This window comes from Gorilla gorilla, chromosome 12, assembly GCF_029281585.2.
Source record: "Gorilla gorilla gorilla isolate KB3781 chromosome 12, NHGRI_mGorGor1-v2.1_pri, whole genome shotgun sequence".
In the NCBI taxonomy this organism is placed as follows: Eukaryota; Metazoa; Chordata; class Mammalia; order Primates; family Hominidae; genus Gorilla; species Gorilla gorilla.
Genome location: NC_073236.2, coordinates 101,043,825 through 101,070,969, shown reverse-complemented (window position 1 = coordinate 101,070,969; position 27,145 = coordinate 101,043,825). Strand labels below are relative to the sequence as shown.

The following is a 27,145-nucleotide window of genomic DNA, read 5'->3' as shown; positions in this document are numbered from 1 at the left end:
TAAGGCCCTGGCAACTCTACAAATAATCTTGGTACCCAAGATCTCCAGAGATAAAATTGTTTTGAAAGTTGTAAAGTTGAAGACAAATATCTAAACCAGGGCTGGCAAATATTTTCTGTAAAATGAAAAGGAGAGTAGATTTTACAGGCTTTGTTGGACTTTGTCACAACCACTCAACTCCACTACTGTTAGCACAAAAAGTGACAGCCCATAAGCAAACGTCATAGCTGTTTCCATAAAACTTTATAAACACTACAATTTAAATTTCACACAACTTACATATGTCATAAAATGTTACAATTTTTATTCTTTTTCAACCACTTCAAAATGTAAAACAGCCGGGAATGGTGGCTCATGCCTGGAATCCCAGCACTCTGGGAGGCCAAAATGGGAGGATCACTTAAGCCCAGGAGTCCAAGAACAGCCTGGGCAACAAGGCGAGATCTCTACGAAAAACTAAAAAAAAAAAAAAATAGCCAACTGTGGTGGTGCACGTCTGTAGTCCCAGCAACTCGGGAGACTGAGGTGGCAGAATCACTTGAGTCCAGGAGTTCAGAGGCTGCAGTAAGCTGATTGTACCATGGCACTCCAGCCTGTGTGACAGAGAACCTGCCTCAAAAAAAATAAAAATTTATGCTGAGGCCAGGCGCGGTGGCTCACGCCTGTAATCCCAGCACTTTGGGAGGCCGAGGAGGACAGATCACCTAAGGTCAGGGTTCAAGGCCAGCCTGCCCAACATGGCAAAACCCTGTCTCTACTAAAAGTACAAATTAGCAGGGCGTGGTGGCAGGCACCTGTAATCCAAGCTACTTGGGAGGCTGAGGCAGGAGAATCACTTGAACCCAGGAAGCAGAGGTTGCAGTGAGACAAGATCACACCACTGCACTCCAGCCTGGGCAACAGAGCGAGACTCCGTCTTAAAAAAAAAAAATCTACGCTGAAACACCATTTTTCAACTTGAGATTGGTAAAAATCAAGTTTGATAGCCCATCAGGTAGGAACTGATACAAAGAAACAGGTACTCCTATACACTGCCATGAAGGCAAACCAACAGTACCCAGCAAAAATTATAATGCACATACCCTGACTCAGCAATTTCCGAGGATGATCTAGGTAAGTATGTTCACCTATGATATACTGTACAGTACATCACCTGTCAATGATGTACAGTACAGTACATTCACTGCAACACTAATTTTTTTTGGAGACGGTACAGTACATTCACTGCAACACTAATTTTTTTTTGAGACGGTCTGTCGCCCAGGCTGGAGTACAGTGGCGCAATCTCAGCTCACTGCAACCTTTATTCAATCAGGTTCAAGTGATTCTCCTGCCTCAGACTCCCAAGTAGCTGGGGGATTACAGGCGCGAGCCACCGCACCAAGCAAAAAAAATTTTAAAAATTAAAAATAAAAACTGACTGATTACTCATCAGTGCTAGGCTAGAAGTTTAGAACGAATGAGTCTGGAGCAGCACTTCCAATCAGTGACAATCAATTTGGCAGTCCCAATCACAGGAAACAAGTGGGGGATGCATCAAAGCTTATTTTGAAATGCATCTATGAGTAACGGGTGCCAAGTTGCACATGACATAAGAGGTATTGGCCCAAACAGCCCTTTTCCCCACAAGGCTGGAATTTGTTTAAAACCATTTTTGCCCCTACCCCTCCTCCACACCTTTTTATCCTTTCTATACTCATTTCTAGGACGCTGCTAGCTGCCCATCCTAAAGCTACAGGATTAATGCCTCCTACTTTTGGCTGAGAGCTCCCACTTCCAAAAATTAAGTATCAGGATTATTTGTTCAATCTCTGCAGATTTATTGTTGAGTAAACTTATCTTTAAATAATACAGAACAATTAAAGCTAACCAAGTGCAACAGATAAATAAGCCTGCCAGTTATACACATAACTTTATACCAACCATAATTCAGCCAGTCAAAATTCTAAAAACAATCCAAATAACTTCCAACATACTAGCGATCAAACTACCAAATAAACTTGATGCAGACCAGTATTCCCAAGTTGCAATGGTATCCAATGACTTTGCTGAAATGCATAAAATGGACAAGCCTAGGTATCTGTGCAACCAGCAGGTTTTTTTTTTTTTATACCAAGGCTAGAGAATGCCTGGTAAAAGCTTGACCAGAAAACTCTCAAAAGTAACTGTTACTGCCCTACTATTCTTAAGATATTTAAAATTTGAATAAACAACCTACTGGCTATATAACATTCTAAGGTCTACCAGATGCTACCAAAAAATATTAGCTACATGGAGTGTTGCTAAATATAGCTTGAGATTTACAAAACCACTTTAGTCTCGTTGACATTTCTGATTGACATCTTTAATTACTTTGCACCAGCCTGGCAAAATACAAGAATGTTGTGGTTGGGAACTGCAAAACCTAGCTTGAAGATTAACAACAGGTCTTTGCTCAGAATAAGACAATCCATTTGAATTGATGAAGAGTATCTGGGCTGGAAAATTTTGCAAAGCTGGTTTACATGAAGGTGTTTTGTCCCAATTTCAGACAATTCCTCAAACATGCATTTTTTGGTATAAAACTGGTTAACTAATGTAGAAAGCAAAGAACAAGACCATTGAGTAGAACTCCCCGTATCTTGGGGAGTCCTAATTGACACTATGCCACCTAGTAGCCTGAAAGCTGCAATTAGAATAAAGATCATCCAGAAATCAGTTTCTATTTCTCATACATTTAATCAGTTTCGCTTAGTTCCTGTCTGCTCATTTAGACATATCAGTGGTCCTACTAGCTTCACCACTGATCATACAATACCTACTAACACCAACTTCAAATGGATTAGCTAACTTAAGGATCTGTCATGATGCATTCATGCTGTATTATAGGGGACTCAGGTCATCTTACCCAAAGCTACAAGGGTAAAATGGAATATTCAAAGTCCCTTAAGATCCTGGCCAAGTTTTATGTATAAAATAGTGATGTTCAAGACTTAACCAACACCTTTCAATTCTGAATGTAGGTATGTATGAATAAGGTTAACAATTATAACGTCTGACTCTGAAATTTATCAAATTAAGAAGTGTTAATATTGAACACAAATCAAAAATCTAGTTAGAAACATTTTATTTAAATGTGCCAAATAAAAACCCACATTTTCAGGCCATATGATGTTAATACATTCAACAAAAATTTATATTATCTTACTGCTGTGAATTTACATAGTAATCCAGATCCATTTTGATTAGATGGTTGAATTATCTTTCCTAGGTTACACTTTACAGACATCACAAATCCCTTATAATAATGTAAACAAAATAACTTTTCCCTAAAGGGTGAACTTGAGAGCTTCAGTCCATTCTTTCAGGACTTGCACTTCTGCGAGGACTTCCTGATGGGGAACGACTAAAAAGAAAAACATTAGGTTTGGATCCAATTAGTGTCAATTGAAACTCTCATGTGCATGTACTAACTTTCAGTAACTTCAAAAGTGGCCTAAGGCACTAATTTCCTATAGCAAAGACCTAAAAATGATATGAGACTTACATATATTCATTTTTTGTCCCTGGCTTAAGATTAGGCTACCCTGGCCAGGCACGGTGGCTCGCACCTGCAACCCCAGCACTTTGGGAGAGGCCGCGGCAGGTGTTCACCTAATGTCAGGAGTTTGAGACCAACCTGGCCAACATGGTGAAACTCCGTCTCTACTAAAAATACAAAAAATTAGCCAGGCTTGGCGGTGGGTGCCTGTAATCCCAACTGCTCAAGAGGCTGAGACAGGATAATTGCTTGAACCGGGGAATCGGAGGCTGCAGTGAGCCAAGATTGAGCCACTGCACTCCAGCCTGGGCGACAGAGCAAAAGCTCCATCTCAAAAAAAAGAAAAAAAAATTAGGCTATCCTCCTTGTCAAAATTGCAAGGTCAACTTGCAGTTAAATATGACAACTATTTTAAGTTTTCTGGTCATTAAGAAGCACTAGATAAATATAACAACTATTTGAAGTTTTCTGGTCATAAAGAAGCACTAGGCAGGTAACTATTTGCAAGACTTTTCTCCACACTTTGTATCTATTGTACATGTGGGGAAAAGGCATCTATCTTACCAAAATTTCTACCAAGTACTCATAGGACCAATCACATCTTAATAATCACCCTAACATTTTATGACTAAGCATTTCCAGCAAAAGTATAAACTAATATTACTGAATCAAAAAAAAAGAATTATTTCAGAAACTTAGCATAGTATTTTAATCTATATAGCACCAATTCTCCAAAGAGCTCAAAGACTGCAAAGCAGTAAGCAAACAAATTCTGCAGAGGCCACACTTGACAGGCAAGATTTGGCAACAAAACATTTAGCTTACCTTCTTTTTGGAGATGGAGATCTGGACTTTGATCGGCTGTCAAAACATGAGAAATTCTATTAAAGAAAGAGTACTAACCAATCCCTTTCTTGTAGTCACCAATACCGTAAAACCCCCAAATGTCCTAAGCTTAAAATGTCAGACTGCACTTAAACTGAAAAACATCCTACCAGTTGTTGCTAACAAAAGCCAATCTTTCAACAACTGTTTTTCAAAAAATGACTCAATTACTACATCATGATTAATCTTTTACATTCTGCTTTAAGCGCATCAATTTGAGGATGCTTCTCCATGCACCTATCAGTTCTAACAAGGGCCTCTTTAATATAATCCCCAAAGTCACAAGCTTCTTTCCTACTATAGTTTTACATTCCCTTGTTCAGGGAAAGTCAGCCAGTAATAAATAAGGACATACATAAATAAGGTACTGTGTTCCCACTAAAACCTAAGTTTAGAGTTAACACTTAAAATTTCAACAATTAAAAACACTTTGAACTCTTTGGATATTGGTGCCATATAACTAGAAAAGCATCATCAAATTTTTACCCTACCTGCTTCTTGGTCGTGAAATAGACCTGGATCTTGATCTTGACCTCGACGGGGATCTTAATAAAAAAAGGGAAAAACACAATTATATCAATCAGTACAAAGGAATTTCCTTAACTACTCAACACTGTATTAGGTTGGTTAGGCATAAAGAAGCTAAAACTAAACAAGATGCAACACTTGCCTTATTCTATCTAACACACTGTCAAACAAACTGTTACCAGACATAAGGAACCACCATTTCAACTACTTGTTTCTATCACTCAATTGGTTAGTTTCTGTACAGGAATAACACTCTCAAACACTGTGTAATATCCAAGGGAAATACATGGTTTTCATTTGATGAGACTGGTATGAAGGAAGCAAAACTAACCTCACTTAAGGCACAGATCCCTCAGCTGGGCACTGTGGTACACAATGGCAGTCCCAGCTACTCAGGAGGCTAAGGCAGGACGAAAATAACCAGACCCCTGAACTGAGACTAATTCAGGTGATAAGGCCAGACGAAAAGAAAGCCACCCCCGTTAGTAAGGCTTTATTCCTGGATCAAGTTATGTTTGAGAGCCATCAATCTGTCAGACAAACCAAATCAGACTGACATATCTACCTTTTAAATTTATCTAAAGAGATGGTTCATAGCTTTCTCAAATAGACCACAAGATTCAGAATTCCTGCATTTAAAGGTTTTGTGCTATTAAACAGCAATTTAACTCCCAGGAGCATTCTGTACCACGGTTTTATCGTTGGTACAGATAACAATATTGTTAATTACATGTTGCAATACTTATTTTACAATTTTTTCCATTCTATCTCCTTTTAAGGCCTTCTACAAAGAGTAAAGCTTTGGTTCTTTAGTTTTTTCAGGTCTGAAACTGTCTAAAAAAAAAAAAAATCCACATTCATTTCTGTGTACACACTACTGCCCTAGTCAACTTTCCAGTGTCTCAAATCAACCCCATCATTCCAAAAATGAGAAATGTTTCTACTTGCTTCTGATCTCTTTTCCTGGTTCTAACAGGCCTTTTTGTCGGGAAAATCAATTACCATCTTTCAGAGCTAGTATCATCTAATCTGAAGCCAGAAAAGTTTATAGCAACATGCCTACCCAGAGCGTTCACTAGAACTGTATTGCTTGGGACCCTTCTCTACCACACGGCCTAACAAGCCTTAAAATCTCTAGTAGCCCTTTTCTTCATCTGTAAAACTAGGTTAATATTTATGTTACAAGTTACACATAAATTCCAAACTTTTACATCTCAAATATTCCCTGAAGCAATCCATTTGAATTATGTCCTTAAGACACTCTACTGCTAAGATGTGAACAATCCAAACACAAGTAAGGAAAAAAAGTGTTACATACTGGAAATACCTCGATCCTTTTATAGAACCAGACCTAGATCTTCTGAGTGAAGCTGATCTTGATCTACGAAGAGAGATAGATCTTGATCGTCGAGGAGATGCTGACCTTGACCTAAAATAAACAACTTTAAGTCCATCTCCACAGTTTTTTTTTTTTGGCCTGTGAAGACTTCAACTGGGGAACGGTGCAGTGGCTCATGCCTATAATCCCAGCACTGTGGGAGGATCATTTGAGCCCAGGAGCTTGAGACCAGCCTGGGAAACAGTGCAAGACCATTTCTACAAAAATAAAAATTAGCTGGGTATGGTGGCAGAGCCTATAGTCCCAGCTACTCGGGAGGCTGAGGCAGAAGGACTGCTTAAGCCCAAGAGATCACCAAGGCAGCAGTGAGTCGTGGTTATGCCACTGTACTCCAGCCTGGGTGACAGAGCAAGACCCTGTCTCCAAAAAAATAATAAGCTTTTTCTGTGTTGGACTACCAGTGAATTTAATAATAATACAGAAAGACTTCAGTTAAACAAGATCTCACCTTCGTCCCCTGCTCCTGCTGCGTGAGCGAGAGTATCGCCTTCCTCTGGATCGAGAATGTGATCTAGACCGTGACCTATTTTTCAAGTTAGAGAAAAAACAAAATGTCAGACAATAACTCGTTTTTAAGAGTTTGTGTGCCTCTGCTGAAATCAAATCTCAAAACTATTTAAATTTAGTGTCTCATTTGGAAATAAACTCTGGGCCTATTAGTTGTTGAGTATTTTTTTTTTTTACTACCTAAAAAAAGATTTGTTAAAAGCTGAATTACAACTTAGAATTACATAATATAAAACACTGTAATGTGTATTTAAAATAAACCTTGCAAGTTTGCAGGTCGACCCTCTTTGGCCCATGGTCTAGTAGATCTAGACGATCTAGAAGTATCTATAGCCGATCGCTGCATCTAGATGTTTTCTTCAATCTAACGACGATCAAACTGACAGCCAAATGAGCCAGGTGAGGCTTGATTGACGCAAGAAGATTTTTCTAGTTGGGAATGTGGTCAATCTGGTGTTCCTCTTTCTAAACCGGAGGGGGGCCCCAATTGTAAGCCAAATTTACTGTTACGGCGATCACCGTCTCAAATTTTCTGCCCTTTAAAGAATAAGGTGAAGCTAGGTGTAGATGACTCGAGGGGATCTGGCCTCTTATGCTGATCACCTCAAGGTCTAGGAGGATCTTAATTGTCGGATTTGCAAGGCGCCTCAGCATGATATCATAAGGCTCGTGACATTCTGAATCAAGGCGACTGACTCAAACGAAGAAACCTGAAAGGTTTTGACCAGGTTGATTATTAATATAGTAACATTTTTTTAATTAAACAAAAACTGTAAAATACACCTGTACAATTAACATTCAAGTTTATAGAAAAACACTAGTTTCTGCCTTGCTAATAAAAGAATTACTTGATTAACTAGAATACCAACCATTCCTTTATTAAAATAAATACCTGCTTCTTCTTCGCCGGCTGTAACGATGACAATCATAAGCATAATGTCCCTTTTCGCCACACTCATAGCATCTATCATTTGGATCAAAGGGACGTCGGGCAGGTGGTCTATCAAAACGTGATCTCCGAGGCATGCCTGTCGATAGTTCAACCCTCACTCGGGAGCCACAAATCACCCTAATAAAAGCAAATTAACAAAATTCTAAAGTTAAAAATATATTCAGGACTTATAGATTTAAAAAGAACTCTTTCCAACCACTCACTCTTTCCAACCACTCCTTCCCCCCAACAAACTCTGGCGGTCTTTACCAAGCCCTAACTCCATCTCCGCTATCTTCGTTAACCTTCGTGTGCCTTTAGCATTTAACACTATGACCAGCTATTTAAGGTCTCTTCCAGACTTCAGAATCCAAACTTAGCAGTAAGTTCATTATCTAGCCACAGTATATTTTAATGAACAGAAGATTCATAACATCTTACTTACTTTCCATCCAGTCCTCGTACTGCATCTTCTGCATCTCTAGGATCTTCGAATTCCACAAAGGCAAATCCTGGAGGATTTCTCGCAATCCATACAGTTCTTAAAGGACCATAATAACTGAAAGCCCTTTCTAACTCTCCTTTGCCAGCGCCAGTTCCCAGGTTACCAACATACACCTTGGTTTCTGTTTAAAAACGCAAATAGAAGAATGCACGTTATGCAAAATCTGGCCCAAGTTTCAATTACTTACTTGCCTTAAAACGGGCCATCCTCAAGATTGGGTAAAGCACATTTAATGCCCTCTATCCAAGACTAAACTTAGTCGTAAAACCGGTGAAGGTCCGCAAATCCCTGAGAAACTAGACTTTTGACAAAATTCTTAACGTTCTAAATAATGCGGGGTTACCCTCCCGAACACAAGCAGAGATGCGTGGTAGGATACACCGAGGCGTGGGGCGGGACTTGGCCCGGCCCCGCCCCACCCATGAGTCTCGGCAGCCCCGGGCGCACCGGGAGCGCGCAGGCCCGCAGCGGCAACGGCGTCGGCGGCGGGAGGGCCTCGGTAGGGGCCGGGCCAGGAGAGCAACCGTCCTGCGCCGGCTCTCGTCCTCCGCGGCAACCGTCCCAGGCACAGGCTCGCCCAAGACTCCAGCTCCCCGCCCCAGAGCCATAAACCGCGCTCGAAATAACTAAAAAAAACCCAGCCGCCAGTCGCAGATTACGTCTCCATTCCCATTCCGCAATTTAACCGATTGTTTGACGAGAACATGCAGCTCACAGCTGCCAATTTCGTTCTGTCTCAAACACAACCACGATCTTACAGCTGCGGCCAGATCTGTCCGCTGAAGTGGCGGGAAAGCGCTGAGGAAATGCGCCACCACGGTCTTCAATGTGCGCAAAATGGCAGCCGCCGCCGAGGGCGGGGGGAGGGGGGCCGGCGGGCGGCTCCGAGAAAAGCAACGCGAAAACCGTCATCTCAACCCAGCTTTAGGCTGGATTGGGCCACAAAAATGCCCAAGAGTACGGAACTCGGCAGAGATGTACACCCGCCATCCCGTCTCCCTTCAGCACCCCGCCTCCGCTGCCTCCGGCTTCGTCTGGCGTGCTCCTAAGCCGCCATTACGCACGCGGAATAACCGTCTCCCAACCGCCGCGCCAACCCTACGGCCTCGCAGTGCTCACTACGCCCACACCAACGTCCCTCACCGGACTCCAACTTCTTACCTCCTCCGTACCGCCCGTAACGCGACATGATGACCGACCCGCGTGCTCGGCTCTTTAGCAAGCAGCGCCCAGGGCTCCAGTGACGCAAAAGCTAACACACAGCCTCACCCGCCAAGAGTCCCGGCGACACTACGAGAGAGAGCCCGGGTTCGCATTTATATATGCGGCCGCTGCGCTTTGCGCATGCGTCATCTCGTTGTTCTGCGCGGCACAAAGGAGCTGGGCGGAAACAGCCAAGAAACGACGCGGAAGGAACTGAAGAGACTAACACGCGGGTCATGGGCGGAGGGATACGTTTCTATGGGAACGCCACGATCTCTCCCGTAAACCTGAGGCCTTCCCCATGCTGTCCCGCCCCCTTTTCTCCCCGTTTTCTACACCCTCCTTGTCTTCCTTCCCGTCTCCCTACCCTCTGCCTCCTTTCGTTTTTCCCCAGGCTAGGGACCCTCAGCCTTAACAATCTTAGTACGGATGCATTAGACCGGCCTATGAAAGGCTGTACAATTTAACCGCTGATGTTGCAGCCGTCGCGCCTTTCTGCTAGGGGACCTGGCCTAGTCAGCTACTCTGATCTTTGGGGCTCATCAGAGGTAATCGAAGGTTTGGCCATGGTGAAAAGTCCATGAACCCCGCCATTCTGAGTAGTGGTTTTTACCCTATAGACCTTGACGCACCCAGGGACTGGTGGTAAAGCCTCCTGTCCTGGACGCCCCCTCCAACTTCTTTTGAACCAGTCACCAGTTTGCACCACCACGGTCTGAGTTCTTGGAGTCTGAAAGACAAAGGAATAGAGCTGTGGGGTCCCGCTCCCCCCTCCCCCCTTTATATTGAAATTGTGACAAAACCCTGAATGTTTAAAACATTTTGGCCAGTGACAATTTGGAAATTATTTGCATCTGAAGCTCAAAGTAACTGATTGGCTTTTCCTAATGCTTTCTGCTTTGTAACACGTGTGATCCACCAATACTCAGATCCTGAGGACTGGGACTCCTAAGTCATCTTTGTGTATCTCCACTCAGTGGAAATAGCAGCCTTGCTGCTCAGCCACTCAACAGTACCAAATAAATGCAAAACTTCTTTACATTAGAATTGCTCTAGACACCAACTACAGATAGAGAAAAAGTTCTTTTTTGCTAGAAACATAGACATTACATCGTAAATTCTTGGAATACACAGAAGTTGGAAATGTACATAAAAAAAGACATTTAGGTATTTGCATTTTTATCTTTTTCATCTTTTGCAACTTCATTTGGTGAGTATAGGTGTGGAATGTAGAGTACAGGGAAAGCAGGCCTAGTTGGTGAATAAAGCATGGATTCTCTCCATGTCATGCTATGATTTTATGCATATTTTTTACGTTGATTAAGTTATGGAGAGAATTAATCTGTGTCAGGAAGATCTCTAAGAAGAAAATAGAAGCTCTGTAGAGTATATGTGCTCTCCCTTAGTCTTGGTGATTTTTTTCTTAACAAGGTTCTTCTCAAAAGAAACAATAATTATAAAGATCTATAGGTTCTTCTCAAAAGAATTAAACAATAATTATAAAGACTATATAGGGGCCGGGTGCAGTGGCTCACGCCTGTAATACCAGCACTTTGGGAGGCCAAGGCGGGCAGATTGCCTGAGCTCAGGAGTTTGAGACCAGCCTGGGCAACACAGTAAAACCCTGTCCCTACTAAAATACAAAAAATTAGCCTGGCGTGGTGGCGTGTGCCTGTAGTCTCAGCTACTCTGGAGGCTGAGGCAGGAGAACTGCTTGAACCCAGGAGGCGGAGGTTGCAGTGAGCTGAGATCGTGCCACTGCACTCCAGCCTGGGCGACAGAGCAAGACTCCGTCTCAAAAAAAAAAAAAAAGGATTATATGGTCCCTGAAAGATAAAATATAAATTCTGTAAAGCCTCACTAAGTTGACTTTCTTCTGTTAAGAAGCTATGAAAATTACTGTTGAGGCAGCATGCAGTGGCTCATGCCTGTAATCCCAGCACTTTGGGAGGCTGAAGCTGGCGGATCACCTGAGGTCAGGAGTTTGAGACCAGCCTGACCAACATGGAGGAACCCCATCTCTACTAAAAATACAAAATTAGCTGGGCATGGTGGCGCATGCCTGTAATCCCAGCTACTCGGGAGGCTGAGGCAGGAGAATCACTTGAACCTGAGAGGTGGAGGTTGCGGTGAGCTGAGATCTTGCCATTGCACTACAGCCTGAGCAACAAGTGCAAAACTCCTAGGCCGGGCGCTGTGACTCACGCCTGTAATCCCAGCACTCTGGGAGGCCGAGGCGGACGGATCACCTAAGGTCAGAAGTTCAAGACCAGCCTGGCCATGGTGAAACCCCCGTCTTTACTAAAAATACAAAAAATTAGCCAGGCGTGGTGGTGTGCACCTGTAATCCCAGCTACTTGGGAGGCTGAGGCAGGAGAATTGCTTGAACCCGGGAGGTGGAGGTTGCAGGGAGCCGAGACTGCGCCATTGCACTCCAGCCTGGGCAACAAGAGTGAAACTCCATCTCCAAAACAAAAGAGCAAAACTCCGACTCAAAAAAAAAAGAAAATTACTGTTGAGCCAAGCATAGATAACTGCTTGAAAGACAGTGCATGTTATACTGTATAATTCCTAATAAACCTCAATAAACTTTTTTTTTTCCGATAAACTTTTTTTGACTCTGAATACAAAGTCTAAGTCAGGCTTTGTAGCTCATGCCGGTAATCCCAGCACTTTGGGAGGTTGAGGTGGGAGGATATCTTGAGGCCAGGACTTTGAGACCGGGCAACAGAACCAGACCCCCATCTCTACCAACAAAACAAAACAAAGTCTATAGTTGTACTAAAGAAATTTCTAAGCAAGTAACAGTAAACAGAAGCAGTTTTAAAATTTATAACCAATTGCTTTCAAATCCTGATTCACAGACATGCCTGTCTTGCAGACAGGTGTTCAATAAGCTAATTACATACTATTTATTCCTATGAAAGCAGGGCCAGTACAAGGCCAGGCTTTGTTAATCTGGTTACCATGAAAAAATAATAGTACTGTATACTATTTCCATAGACTATTCTACTTTCTACTGAACACTCTTTCTCTAAGAACAGGCAACCAATTCTTTTCACTAAATGTCAGTCCAAATCAGGGAGATTTTGCTGTGCAGAGAACTTTTATTCCTGCTGATTCTTGTTGAAATCACATTCACCCACATAAGTTTCTGCCTCTAGAAATCTGTTAAATTTAGATTACATTCTCAGATTGTTTGAATATGAAAACTACTTTATTCAAATATTATAATATTTCCTAATATGAAATATTAGTTATTAACATGTTACTATTGTTAAATTTTAACAATATTATTAGTTTAGGAAAGGGGAGTAATTCATAAGCCTTTTACAGCAGTTTTCAAAATGTATCTGCATTTTCTACATTTGGTATTTCCAGATAAATATTAAAGAAAAAGTTCCCTTTTTAATCTTACTTCTCTCACCATTTCAGTTTCACTTTTAAGTCATTATCACCATTTGAGCTTGGATGTGAAAACGTTAAAACAAGAAAGGAAAAAAAATTTAAACCTTTTGCACATTAATCTATTTTGTTTGTTTTTTTGTTTTTAAGGCAGGGCAAGGAGTGGACAGACCTCAGACTCCGCCTCCTGGACCCCAACTTCCCCCTCTGCCACACCAATAATCTATTTTTAATATAAATAAGTAGTCTATGCTAACAAATACTAGTCTTTAATATGTATTTATTTATGTGCTGTGTATGTGTGTACTGTAGGTCAAGCCAAACGGCTATGTTCAGCTTTTCTTTTCTTTTTCAACATTTCATGATTTTCTGTTTCCTCTAGAATGCTGTTAGGACATTCTGGGAAGGAAGAGGCATGTTCATAATTCTTTCATACTGTATTAAGAAACTAATTTCTCATTAGCCAAGTACAGGAGAACCATCAGTACTAAAAGATGAGAGGCTAGAGACAGCAATAGTTAAAGAACTGCAGTGCTTTGACCAACTTCAAGAGTGAAACTAGGAAAAGGAATAATGTGATGTAGGAATGCCCCACTGATACAAATATTACCTAAATGGATGGTTTAGGTGTGTAAAACAATCTAGGTAATGGCGAGGTTTTCTGAGGAATGTCACGTTGTATTATGAAACGGCCGGGTAAGGTGGCTCATGCCTGTAATCCCAACACTCATGAGACAGAGGTGGGTGGATCGCTTGAGCTCAGGAGTTTGAGACCAGCCTGGGCAACAAGGCAAGACCCTGTCTGTATTATTTTTTTTAAATAATTTTATTATTTTTAATTATTTATTATTTATTTATTTATTTATTTTTGAGACAGAGTTTCGCTCTTGTTGCCCAGGCTGGAGTGCAATGGCGTGATCACGGCTTATTGCAACCTCCGCCTCCTGGGTTCAAGCAATTGTCCTGCCTCAGCGTCCTGAGTAGCTGGGATTACAGGCATGTGCCACCACACCCAGCTAATTTTGTATTTTTAGTAGAGACAGGGTTTTTCCATGTTGGTCAGGCTGGTCTCGAACTCCCGATCTCAGGTGATCCGCCTGACTTGGCCTCCCAAAGTGCTGGGATTACAGGTGTGAGCCACCCTGCCTGGCCCAGGGGCTGTTTTTCTAAAGAAGGAATAAAGGTATTTATGCATAAAAATACAATGGACTGAGCCTAGTGGCTCACACCTGCAATCCCAGCACTTCGGAGGCCAAAGCAGGAGGATTGCTTGAGTCCATTTCAAGAGCAGCCTGGGTAATATGATAAGACCCCCATCTCCACAAAACAATTAAAAAACAAAGCCAAAAACAACAGTAAACAACCTTCCATGGTACATAATTGGACAGAATAATTCTAGGAAACGGTGGGGTGGGTTTTTGTTTGTTTGCTTGTTTGTTTTTAAGACAGGGTCTGTCTCCCCGATCCAGGCTGGAGTACGATCTCAACTCATGCAGCCTGGAACTCGCAGGCCCAAGGGATCCTCCCACCTCAGCTTCTGACTAACTGGATCTACAGGCATGCAACAGCACTCCTGGCTTTTTATTTTTTTGTAGAGATGGTGGGGGTCGGGGAGATGGGGAAGGGAATCTCACTGTGCTGCCCAGGCTGGTCTGGAACTCCTAGGCCCAGGCCCACTTTGGTATCCCAAAGTGCTGGGATTACACGAGTGAGCCACTGCGCCTGGCCTCTTTTTTTTTGTTTTGTTTTCTTTTTTTTTTTTGAGATGGAGTCTTGCTCTGTTGCCCAGGCTGGAGTGCAATGGCATGCAACCTCCGCCACTCTGGTTCAAGCTATGCTTCTGCCTTGGCCTCCTGAGTAGCTGGGATTACAGGCCCATGCCACCACGCCTGGCTAATTTTTTGTATTTTTAGTAGAGACAGGTTTCACCATGTTGGTCAGGCTGGTCTTAAACTCCTGCCCTCCTAATCTGCCCTCCTCAGCATCCCAAAGTGCTGGGATTACAGGCGTGAGCCACCGCGCCCGGCCCCATGAATCTTTTTTAAAAAATCACATTCAAGACTGGGTGCGGTGGCTCACACCTGTAATCACAGCACTTTGGGAAGCAGAGGCAGGCGGATCATCTGAGGTCAGGAGGTTGAGACCAGTCTGGCCAACATGGTGAAACCCCGTCTCTACTAAAAATACAAAAATTAGCCAGGCATGGTGGCATGCAGCTGTAACCCCGACTACTTGAGTGACTGAGGCAGGAGAATGGCTTAAGCCTGGGAGGCAGAGATTACAGTGAGCTATCGTGACATTGCACTCCAGTCTGGGCGAGATAGCAAGACCCTGTCTCAAAAAAAAAAAATTAAAAATCACATTCAGTTTTATACCTTCCCAGTCACTATTTGTGACTGTCTGTTTTCTTTAAAAGTCCTGTAGTATTGACATTTTATTTTTTGATAGATTTGCAAACTCAAACTATTTCACTTCTATAGTTACATGAGCCAATTCCTTACACTAAATCTCGATAGATAGATAGATGATATAGATATAGATATCCTACTGGTTTTGTTTCCCTGGAGAACCCCAACTAATACAACGCATTGTGCCATAAACAATTTTCCAAGTCATTAAATGTTCTTCTACAACGTTTTGTTTGCATAGTATTCCATTAATTAGGAATCCTCTAGTAAGAAGTTTAGATTGCTTTCATGTTTAATCTTATAGGTAATGCTGAAGTGAAAAACAACAAGTCTGCAATGGTATTCGATTCTCAGTACCTTCCTTAATACTGGATGTTAATTTTTTAATCTGCCAAATTTGATTTTAAAAATGGATTTTTGGGCCGGGCATGGTGGCTCATGCCTGTAATCCCAGCACTTTGGGAGGCTGAGGCAGGCGGATCACGAGGTCAGGAGATCGAGACCATCCTGGCTAACGTGGTGAAACCCTGTCTCTACTAAAAATACAAAAATTAGCTGGGCGTAGTGGAGGGCGCCTGTAGTCCCAGCTACTGAGGAGCCTGAGGCAGGAGAATGGCGTGAACCCAGGAGGCAGAACTTGTAGTGAGCTGAGATTGTGCCACTGCACTCCAACCTGGGCGACAGAGCAAGACTCTGTCTTAAAAAAAAAAAAAAAAAAAAAAAAAGGATCTTTTTGGCCAGGTGTGGTGGCTCACGCCTGTAATCCCAGCACTTTGGGAGGCCAAGGTGGGCAGATCACAAGGTCAGGAGTTCGAGACCAGCCTGGCAAACATGGTGAAATCCCGTCTCCACTAAAAACACAAATATTAGCCAGGCATGCTGGCATGCACCTGTAATCCCAGCTGCTCAGGAGGCTGAGAAAGGAGAATCACTTAAACTCGGAAGGCAGAGGTTGCAGTGAGCAATGATCATGCCACTGCACTACAGCCTGGATGACAGAGAGAGACTCCTGAGACAACAACAAAAAAAAGAATCTTATATTTTTTAATTTGTATTTTGTTGATTTACAGTGAGGTTGAACATTATGCTTATTGGCAATTTGTTTATGTCCTTTGCTGATTTTTTTCTGCTGGGGTGTATGTTCTAGCTTACTGATTCATAGGAACTCTTTCTACTTTAAGGACATCAGTCCTTTGTATTCACTGGTATATTTTTCTGACTTTTGTAGTATTAACAGTTAAATTATTACTTTATCTTAAGTTTGTTATAGTATATGTATATTGAAAATAATCATAACGATCTGGTAAATGTTAATTTAGGTTGTTTCTTTTTTTTGAGACAGAGTATCACTCTGTTGCTCAGACTGGAGTGTGAATGGCGCGATCTCAGCTCACTGCAACCTCTGCTTCCCGGGTTCAAGCGATTCTTGTGCCTCAGTTTCCCAAGTAGCTGGGACTACAGGCGTGTACCACCACATTCCTTACCTCAACTCCTGATCTCAGGTGATCCACCCGCCTCGGCCTCCCAGAATGCTAGGATTACAGGCGTGAGCCACTGGTCCCAACGAGCCACGTGCCCGGCCTAGGTTCTTGTTCTTGTTCTTTTTCTTTTCTTTGTCTCACTCTATCACCCACACAGGTCACTGTGGGCTTGACCTCCCCAGACTCAGGTGATCCTCCCACCTTAGCCTCTAGAGTAACTGGGACACAGGCATGCCCCACCACATCCGGCTAATTTTTGTATTTTTTTGTAGAGACAGGGTTTCGCCATGTTGCCCAAGCTGCACTTGAATTCCTGGGATCAGATGATCCTCCTACCTCGGCACGCCTCTACCTCTGCCTCTCAAAACGCTGGGATTACAGGCGTGACCCACTACTCCCAGCATAATTTAGTTTAATTAAGTGTCAGTCGTAATCAGTGGTGAAGACAGATACAAGAAACATAATCAGAAGACAAACGTTTAAAAATACAGGCTGGGTGCAGTGCCTCATGCCTGTAATCCCAGCACTTTGGGAGGCTTAGGTCGGAGGATTGCTTGAGCCCAGGCTTGAACTCAAGCTTGAACTCACTTGAGTTTGAGACTAGGCCAGGCATCATAGAAATACTTCATCTCTATATATAAAAGAAAAGAAAAATAAAAATGTCACATTAAAAAAAATAGGACTGGGGGCAGTGTCTCATACCTATAATGCCAGTACTTTGGGAAGTGGAGGCAGGTGGATCACCTGAGGTCAGGAGTTTGAGACCAGCCTGGCCGATATGGTGAAACCCTGTCTCTACTAAAAACACAAAAATTTGGCGAGGGGTGGTGGCTCTCTCCTGTAATCCCAGCACTTTGGGAGGCCAAGGAGGGTGGATCACTTGAGGTCAGGAGTTTGAGACTAGCCTAGCCAACATGGTGAAATCTTGCCTCTACTAATAATACAAAAATTAGCCAGGTAGGGTGGCATGAACCTGTAATCCCAGCTACTCGGGAGGCTGAGGCAGGAGAATCGTTTGAACATGGGAGGCAGAGGTTGCAGTGAGCTGAGATCGTGTCACTGCACTCCAGCCTGGGTGATAGAGCGAGACTCCATTTCAAAAAAATAAAGGAGAAAAAAAATTTCCCTTCTAATTGGCTACATGGCTTTTCCACTCAGAACTGAGCCTGTCAGATAAATGTATAATTAACCTAGCTTTTATTTATTTATTTCATTTTTATTTCTTTTGAGACGGAGTTTTGCTCTTGTAGCAAGCTAATTGGCTGTGCCTGGCCTGATAAATGCTTGTTTTTGCACTGAAGATTCAGTTATGTTTCAGGTTGTTAGCAACAGTAATCACTAACCTTTTCAAAGCTAGGTTAAGGCCAGGTGCCATGGCTCATGCCTGTAATCCCAGCTTGCTATTTGTAATTAGCTTTCCATTGTACCCACTCCCTCCCCAGTTTCCAGGTATTAAATGACTCCTAGTAGAAAAAAAAGATTTCCTACCAAATACTATATTAATGCTGTGATAACAACTGTTAACATTTGAATTTCTTTTTCTTTCTTTCTTTCTTTTTTTTTTTTTTGAGATGGAGTGTTGCTCTTGTTGCCCAGGCTGGAGTGCAATGGCATAATCTCGGCTCACTGCAACCTCCGCCTCCCGAGTTCAAGAGACTCTTCTGCCTCAGCCTCCCGAGTAGCTGGGATTACAGGCACCCACCACCATGCCCGGTTAATTTTTGTATTTTTAGTAGAGACGAGGTTTTGCCATGTTGGCCAGGCTGGTCTCAAACTCCTGACTTCATGATCTGCCCATCTCGGCTTCCCCAGAGTGCTGGGATTAGAGGCGTGAGCCACCGCACCAAGTCTGAATTTCTTTTTCCTAACAGAAACAATGCTAGGAAATCTTTCTAGGTTTACACAACTCTCTCCGTGTCCAAAGTTCTATATAACTGACCATAACGTTTCATTTCATTAAAAGTTAGTTTTAGGCCAGATGCAGTGGCTCACGACTGTAATCCCAACACTTTGGGAGGCAGATGCATGTGGATCACTTGAGCCCAGGAATTCGAAACTAGGCCTGGGCAACATGGCAAAACTTCATCTCTACAAAAAATCCAAAAAAAAAAAAAAAAAAGGTAGCTGGGTGTGGTGGTGCATGCCTATAGTCCTAGCTATTTGAGAGGATGAGGTGGGAGGATCTCCTGAATTTGTGAGGCAGACGTTGTAGTGAGCTGAGATTGCACCACTGCATTTCATCCTAGGCAACAGGGCAAGACTGTGTCTCAAAAAAAAAAAAGAAAAGAAAAATAGAGAGCTACATAAATACATTCCCTTTTCCGGCCAGATTCTTGTCCCCCAAGGCCTTCCCATAGAGAAATTTTACGACTATCACAGTACAGTTCTACAACACAAATATAGAAAACTTGATCTTACGAAATTGATATGTTGGAGGAATGGTTACAAAAGAATTCTTTTGCTTACAAAGGATTTACTTTGCAGTTTTTTATTTATTTATTTATTTTTTTGAGATGAAATCTCACTCCTGTCCCCCAGGCTGGAGTGCAATGGCACGATCTCAGCTCACTGCAACCTCCGCCTCCCGGGTTCAAGTGATTCTCCTGCCTCAGCCTCCTGAGTAGCTGGGATTACAGGTGCCCGCCACCGCGCCCGGCTAATTTTTTTTTGTATTTTTAGTAGAGACGGGGTTTCACCATGTTGGCCAGGCTGGTCTTGAACTCCTGACCTCAGGTGATCCGCCCGCTTTGGCCTCCCAAAGTGCTGGGATTACAGGCGTGAGCCACCGCGCTCGGCCTATAGTGTTTTTAAAAAAAGCATTTTTTCCTCATCTATAGTTAAATTTAGAAATTTTTTAAAAAGCATATTTTGTTTAGTACATTCCAAATGATTTGAACTTTTCAGAAATGCATCTTCTGGGTAACTAAAATTATTTTTTGTTCCCCAGTTTTCTGACATAGATGATAATATCCTAATGCTGCACCTTACAGCTGGTTGGTTGTTTGCCTCTATTTTAACAGCAACACCTCAGACTGAGCTTTGTGTGGAAGAAGTGACCTCAATCAGGAGATCAGGAGCTACCCTCATTACAACCACATCACTCCACTTCCACTTCAGATATTTCTCATCTGTAAGTGGGGAAACAAATATGTCACTTACTCTAAATAAAATAAAAAGTAATCAGGAGGACGAGTTTGAAGATACCTGTGAAAGTATCCCTGTGGCAACAGCAATGAATCTACCATCTTCCTTGGAAGAATGTACCACTGGATTATATTTATTTCTAAATAACAGATTCTCAGATGCAATAAATCTCATTCATCCATGGTCTAAAAACAGCATGTACCATTCCCTAATGTATGGTATCCTTATGGTTGTCAAGGCCGTCCTGACTTTTGAGCCACAGGATTTACAGATTGGAATGATAGCTGCAAAGGACGCTTTGAAAACCTGTGGTAATTTCCGAAAAAAAACTAAAATGACATTGTCTCATCTAGTAAGTAGACAGGGAATAACAGCTATCACAGAAGAGGAATTGCATGCAGAAGTCTGTTATGCTGAGTGTTTGATCTTGAAATCCTTTATGTCATGTACACAGGATGAAAGCATGCTTGCTTTTCTTAAAAGAGGGATCGGTGTTGGATTAAGTTACCAAATATACAAAGACTGTCAACAAGTATTAACACAGATATCTGACAACCAAAGCAAAGCCCACAAACACCTGGTTGGAGGTATAAAATTTGGACTTGGAGCATTCAATCTGATGTTATCACTTATGCCACCAAGGACACTTAAACTACTCAATATTTTTGGATATTCTGGTGATAGAGAAGTGGGCTTGGCTTTGCTTCATGAGAGTGCATCTGAAAACCATATAAATAATATCTTAAGTCTTTTGACTCTACTCTTTTATTACAATTATATCTATGTAGTTTTTGGTGTTGAAAAGGTTTACAATTCTGCTACAGAGGATCTCTTCCTAGTCTACCTCAAGAAATTTCCGAACTGAGTCATATTTAAATTTTTCCATGCACGTTCTAGTATGTTGAAAGGAGATTTTGAAAATGCACAGCTAAAATGACAGGAGTGCATTTTTACTCAGAATGAATGGAAGCAGGTTCATCACCTCTGTTACTGGGAATTCATGTGGTGCCACATTTTACTGCAGGATTGGAGGCAGGCTTACCACTATGCCAATCTACTGTCTCAACACAGCAGATGGTCCAAGGCAATATACATGTACAGTAAAGCTATCATCCTGGCTTTGCTTCCTTCCGATTTTGTGAAATCAGCAAGTGAGGATATGAACTCTCTCTTCTTAAAAGTGGAAAGCCTGAAAATTAAATTTTTAGGCAGTTCTGTGCCAATAGAGAAGTTTGTTGCAGAGAAGGGTCAGTGCTATGGTACTGCAATCGGCTGGTTTACAGCCCAGCCCCTTCTGGAGTTCATTTATGCCTGGAGTGGTTTCCGAGTCATGAGCAAAAAGAATGAGCTTATTTCAAGCTGGCTATCAATAATCAACAAAGGAGAAGATCTTTTACAAGAAAATCCACATAAAGAGTATGGCACAGATGACATAAGTTTATTAAATTTACTGAAAGGCCTATGCCTGAAACACTTAGGCAAATATTCAAGGGCTGAGTATTACTTTAATCGTGTCATTCAAAAGGAGAAATTATTAAAATATGACCACTATTTGGTGCCATATACTTACTATGAACTGGGAATCTTACACTATCTAAAAGGAGACTATGCCAGAGCAACAAAAAACCTAGACAATGTAAGAAATTACAAAGACTATTCCATGGAAGCCCGATTACAGTTTAGGACCCACATAGCACTTGAACAAATAGCCAAAGAAAATGACTTAAACACAAAGTGTGGTTTTGTTTAGTGTAAGTGAAATATCTACAGTGAGCAAGTAATTAACAGGTAGAAAAATCATATCTTTGTGGAAAAAAATCCAAGGGGGGGCTGCCAAGAATCTGATCAGTAACGAGAAAGGAATGGGCCTTGACTTTTCCCTCTTTCTTTCTCACACTTATAAAATGCGATGTCTTAGAGGCAAATGAGGTGAAGCACATTCTTGAAAAAGAAAAGGCAAATGAAGTACATTTAAAAAAATTCTCTCCTATGTTATAAATTTGTCAATTATGTTAGATAACATTTTCAAAACCTCAAAAACATTTTTAACATCTCACTAGATAATGTATACAACTCACTATGCTAGGGATCCCAGTGCCCTATACATATTTTTATTTAATTGTTTTTCTCTCAGCATTAGTGCCATCTTCTTGGAAACCTCTATGCCATGAGAACCAAGTGGAGGAAGACGTGAATGCACAGGCTGAAGTGCAAAAGAAGAAAGATGAGGCAGACGTCCAAGTCAACCAGTAGCTTGTGTACCCAGAAACATGGAATGCCAGAGGCTGGAGATGCTGGTACAAGTTGTTGGACTACATGCTGCTGTCTAAGTGGATCTAGAGCTTCCATCACCATCTGATCACGGAAAGCACCTCTGAGACCCACCTTGCTTGTAACCAAAACAGCCCATGATGGTTCTTTGCCCTGGACCTGTCACATTCTGGACTATTTCTGTGTTCACTTGCGGCTGAGTTTAAAAAACAAGCATGCAATAAATCACCTCTTCTGCTGTCTTAGCGAAGAATTAAAAAATTAAAAAAAAAAGACAAATTTCCAAACAATGATGCACTGAATGGCACAGACTCTGAATGATTTTCCCTTATACACAATCATTTTTATTGGCTTTTTATACCAGAGGGGCTTGTCCGCCCTGTGTGATCAGTAGTATTTCTTACCCTTTTTTAGTAAGAAGCAGAATGTGTTTATAATTTGCCACAGGATAGAGAAGAAAGCCCTCTCCTTATTTTACACACACATAAACTCTTTGAAGATAACTGGGAGAGGCCAAGAGGATAGATACACTGGCTGTCAGAGGAAGAGTTTTGTTACCATGTAACCCTCCCTTTAGTTGTCCTCCCTAAGGTGTAATTCTTAATAAGACCAGCTCTTCAATATAATTAAACCGATTGCATCTATCCATTGTGAGTGGGTCAATCTGAGAGTAAATAGCAGCTGTAGGGATGGGACTTGGTATTGTTTTACTTGCCTTAGGGATTGAAAAATGACCTAATTTCCAGGTCATTAAGTCTGGCTAAGTGTGTCTTCCTGGTAGTCACCCTTTGAAACAGAAGTTGCGCCGGGCATGGTGGCTCACGCCTGTAATCCCAGCACTTTGGGAGGCCGAGGCGGGCGGATCACGAGGTCAGGAGATTGAGACCATCCTGGCTAACACGGTGAAACCGTCCCTACTAAAAAATACAAAAAAATTAGCCGGGCATGGTGGCGGGCACCTGTAGTCCCAGCTACTTGGGAGGCTGAGGCAGGAGAATGGTGTGAACCCGCGAGGCAGAGCTTGCAGTGAGTGGAGATCACGCCACTGCCCTCCAGCCTGGGCGACAGAGCGAGACTCTGTCTCAAAAAAAAAAAAAACAAAACAAAACAGAAGTTGCTAGAAAAGCGTAGCTTACTAAAAACACATCAATGAAACATGCTACCTTAATACTTTGGGTATCCAAACAACCAACTAAAACAAGATGAGGAACTGGTATTTCAAGATTTAGCAATGTTTACTTTTAAAAACATTTTCCTCGTAAATTAAAAATAGACTTTGAAGTGAATAATTGTGCTTCAGTTATTCTTTATTATTTAATTAGTATGGTTATAGTGGTTAAGAGGGCAGGTTCTGGCCTGATTACCTGAATTTGTATCCTAGTTCTGCCACTAACTAGCTGTGTGTGGCCTTGGGCCTCTGTATCTCAAATTCCTTGGCTATAGAATAGGGATAATAATAGTATCTGTCTTGTGGTTTTGCTATGTTAAGATCGAGCTAATAAACATTTATTATTATCATTACTACTACTACTACTACTACATTGTTCTGCAGTGGAGGGAACTTTCTTTGAAAAAGCAAAGGTCCTGTTGTTACTTGCTTTGTCAATCTGAAATCTGACCTGTTAATTTACTTTTTCTGTTCTGTTTATTTTGGTTACTTATGAAACAAGAAACTCTCTGCCTAAATAATGTTTTTGTGTTTTGTAAAGTATTTCAACTTCTTCCAATGAAGAGCACGTTTATTAATTGGTTAAAGAAATATGTATTGAATGCCTACTGTATGCAGGTACTGAACAGTGCTGAGGATATGAAGTATGGTTTCTCTCCTGACGGCCTTATTAGGGAGATAAGTTAGAAAAGGGTTTTGTTTGGCCAGGCACGGTGGCTCACGCCTGTAATCCCAGCACTTTGGGAGGCCGAGGTGGGTGGATCACTTGAGGTCAAGAGTTTGAGACCAGCCTGGCCAACATGGCGAAACTCCATCTCTACTAAAAATACAAAAATTAGCCGGGCATGGTGGTGCTCGCCTGTAATCCCAGTTACTGGGGACACTGAGGCATGAGAATCACTTGAACCAGCGAAGCGGAGGTTGCAGTGAGCCGAGATTGCACCACTGCACTCCAGCCTGGGCGACAGAGTGAGACCCTGTCTCAAAGAAAAGCAAAGAAAAGGGTTTCGTTTGGGTGGAAACGCTCAAAACACAGGGATTAGACAGGCATTAATTTGTCCCAAACAAAAGAAATCTGAAGGTAGGTAGTTCGGGTGTGATAGTTCATGGCTTTTTTGATTTTTCTTTTATCTGTCTACTTAGCATGTAAGCCTTATCATGAATGTCTCCTCATGATGGAAAGAGGCTGCCTCACCTCCAGGCCTTATGTCCAAGCCAGGCAGGCTGAAGGAAGAATGGTAAAGGGACAAAAAGATCTTTCTCCTTCCTAGAAGGTATTGCCTTTTTTATTCCAGAAGGGATGGCCTTCTTAGAGACTTCCATGTGTATCTCATTGGCTAGAGGTATTCATATGGCCAGTCCTACCTGCAAGCGAAACTGAAGATTTTCAGCTTTGAAGCCTCATAAGAAGGTTGTGGGAAATGGTTAAGTGAACCAAGCTACATTCAGCAGCTGCCAAAACATATCTGTCAATAATAAGAAGCTACCAAGTGGTATCAAGGGACACAGTTAAAAAGGGTAGTAGGTCGGGTGCAGTGGCTCACATCTGTAATCCCAGCACTTTGGGAGGCCGAGGCAGGTGGATCACTTGAGGTCAGGAGTTCGAGAAGAGCTTGGCCAACATGGCAAAACTCCGTCTCTACTGAAAATACAAAAAATTAGCCGGCTGTGGTGCCGGGCGCCTGTGATCCCAGCTACTCGGGAGGCTGAGGCAGGAGAATCGCTTGAACCTGGGAGGCGAAGGTTGCAATAAGCTGAGATGGCGCCACTGCATTCCAGCCTGGCAACAGAGCAAGACTCCGAGTCAAAAAATGAAAAATACAATAAAATTAAAAGGGTACTAGGCGGAGTTTCCAGATAGCTGAACACACAGAGATTCCTGGAGGGTGGTGCACCCAGGGAGGGCACAGACACTCCACGTCCCATCCCCCATATGCATTTTTTTCTTTCTTTTTTTTTTTTTTTTTTTTTTGAGACAGAGTTTCACTCTTATCGCCTAGGCTGGAGTACAATGGCATGATCTTGGTTCACTGCAACCTCCACCTCTCAGGTTCAAGTCATTCTCTTGCTTCAATCTCTCCAGTAGTTGGGACTACAGGCGCACACCACCACGCCCGGCTCATTTTTGTATTTTCTGTAGAGATGCGGTTTCACCATGTTGGCCAGGCTGGTCTTGAACCCCTGACCTCAGGTGATCCACCCACCTTGGCCTCCCAAAGTGCTGGGATTACAGGTGTCAGCCACTGGGCCTGGCCCCCCATATACATTTCTTCATTTGTATCCTTTATAATATTGTTTATAATAAACTGGTAAATGTTGGATCAGGTAGTGATGCATATAGGAGTACTGAGCTTGAAAGAATCATAAGAACTGGCCCAACATGCAGAAGAAATAGAAGCCAATAGCATTGCTGTCACTGCCCCTTTCTTTTCAAACCATGAAACAAAGATGCTCTGATTAATTTTCTAATGGAGGCAGCTGCTGCTACCCCTGCATTTTATTACTATCACATTCCTGCCTTGACAGGGGTGAAGATTTGTGCTGAGAAGCTGTTTGATGAGATTCAGCATAAGAGCCCCACTTACTTTTTTTTTCTTTTTTCTTTTTTTTTTTTTTTTTTTTTGGAGACAGAGTCTGGCTCTCGCCCAGGCTGGAGTGCAATGGCACCATCATGGCTCACTGCAACCTCTGCCTCCTGGGCTCAAGCAATCCTCCCACCTCAGCCTCAAGAGTAGCTGGGAATACAGGGATGTGCCTCCACACCCAGACAAAATTTTGTATTTTTTGAGGGGATGGGGTTTCACCATGTTGCCCAGGCTGGTCTTGAACTCCTGAGCTCAAGTGATCTGCCTGCCTTGGCCCCCAAATTGCTGGGATTACAGGTGTGAGCCAGTGTGGCCGGCCAAGAGCCCCACTTTCTAAAGGCTGAAATTCAGTGACACAGATCTTAGACTTCGGGCAATGCGTTGATCAGAATCGCCAGCAATAGTTGACCTTCCTTTTGAGGGTGGATGAGCAACTGTTGAGTGCTCTGGTGATGGGAGCAACTGGAGCAGTGGGCAGATTTATATCGACAGATTTATAAACTTTTTAGTCAAACTAGGTTTTCTAGTGTCACAGATCAAAGCCATCATGACTCTGGTCCCTGCAGTGGAAGTGGGCCCACCCCATCTTCCGCTGCAGAAAGGCTCTAGGGAGTTTACTGATAGTGCTGAAGCCAAACTAAAAAGCTTGGATTTTTTTCTTTCACTGGCTTAAAAGATGGAAACTTGGAAGCCTATAGGCCAGTTCCTGTCTATCCAATCAGGCTGTGTGCATTAAGATATAGTCTACCCTAAATAGTGCATTCTTTTCTCAGGGACTTTTTAGAAAAACTTGAACTGAACTCTCTCCTAGCAAATGAAATCTTGCATCAATCAACAGATATTTAAGTACTTACTATGAGCCTTAAAAAGGTTTATTTTAGGCCGGGCACGGTGGCTCATGCCTGTAATCCTAACACTTTCGGAGGCTGCTTTTGGGAGCTGGAATTAATCAATTACAGTTATCTTTATTTCTAGTTCTTAATCTGATTTTAAAGTTTTCTACTGGACGTAGTGGTGCACGCCTGTGGTCCCAGCTACTTGAGTGGCTGAGGTGGGAAGAACAGTTGAGCCCAGGAGTTTGAGGCTGCAAGTGAGCTATGATTATACCATTGCACTCCAGCCTGGGTGACAGTGTGAGACCCAGTCTCTCAAAAAAGAAAGTTTTCTAATTTTAAACCACTATAATGTACAATATTTTTTTTGGT

General features: G+C 42.3%; 2 protein-coding genes and 1 pseudogene across 5 annotated transcripts; 2 read left to right on the top strand and 1 right to left on the bottom strand.

Annotated features, from left to right (window-relative positions):
• Positions 1 to 1,796: 1,796 nt before the first annotated feature.
• On the bottom strand, positions 1,797 to 9,703 carry SRSF7 (serine and arginine rich splicing factor 7). Of its 4 annotated transcripts, none has more exons than XM_019021192.4 (8): positions 9,437 to 9,703; positions 8,216 to 8,396; positions 7,732 to 7,908; positions 6,781 to 6,855; positions 6,261 to 6,362; positions 4,897 to 4,950; positions 4,346 to 4,381; positions 1,797 to 3,385 (listed from the first exon to the last, which is right to left on the bottom strand). In XM_019021192.4, exons 1-8 carry the CDS (start codon positions 9,462 to 9,464, stop codon positions 3,331 to 3,333), a joined length of 708 nt encoding a protein of 235 aa, XP_018876737.1. In that variant the 5' UTR covers positions 9,465 to 9,703; the 3' UTR covers positions 1,797 to 3,330. The 4 variants fall into 4 exon arrangements, with proteins under 4 accessions (XP_018876737.1, XP_004029157.1, XP_004029158.1 ...); XM_004029108.5 differs by having other exon boundaries at positions 6,252 to 6,362; positions 9,437 to 9,661; XM_004029109.5 differs by lacking the exon at positions 4,346 to 4,381 and having other exon boundaries at positions 6,252 to 6,362; positions 9,437 to 9,643.
• On the top strand, positions 9,598 to 23,473 carry LOC101136066 (tetratricopeptide repeat protein 39B-like). Its single transcript, XM_019020695.4, is given in 2 exon segments — positions 9,598 to 9,759; positions 19,720 to 23,473. Coding segments are annotated over 2 exon segments (2,109 nt in total). The 3' UTR covers positions 21,667 to 23,473.
• A 2,195-nt stretch (positions 23,474 to 25,668) lies between these two features.
• Positions 25,669 to 26,693, top strand: LOC101136439 (N-acetylneuraminate lyase-like; annotated as a pseudogene).
• The last annotated feature ends 452 nt before the right edge of the window (positions 26,694 to 27,145 follow it).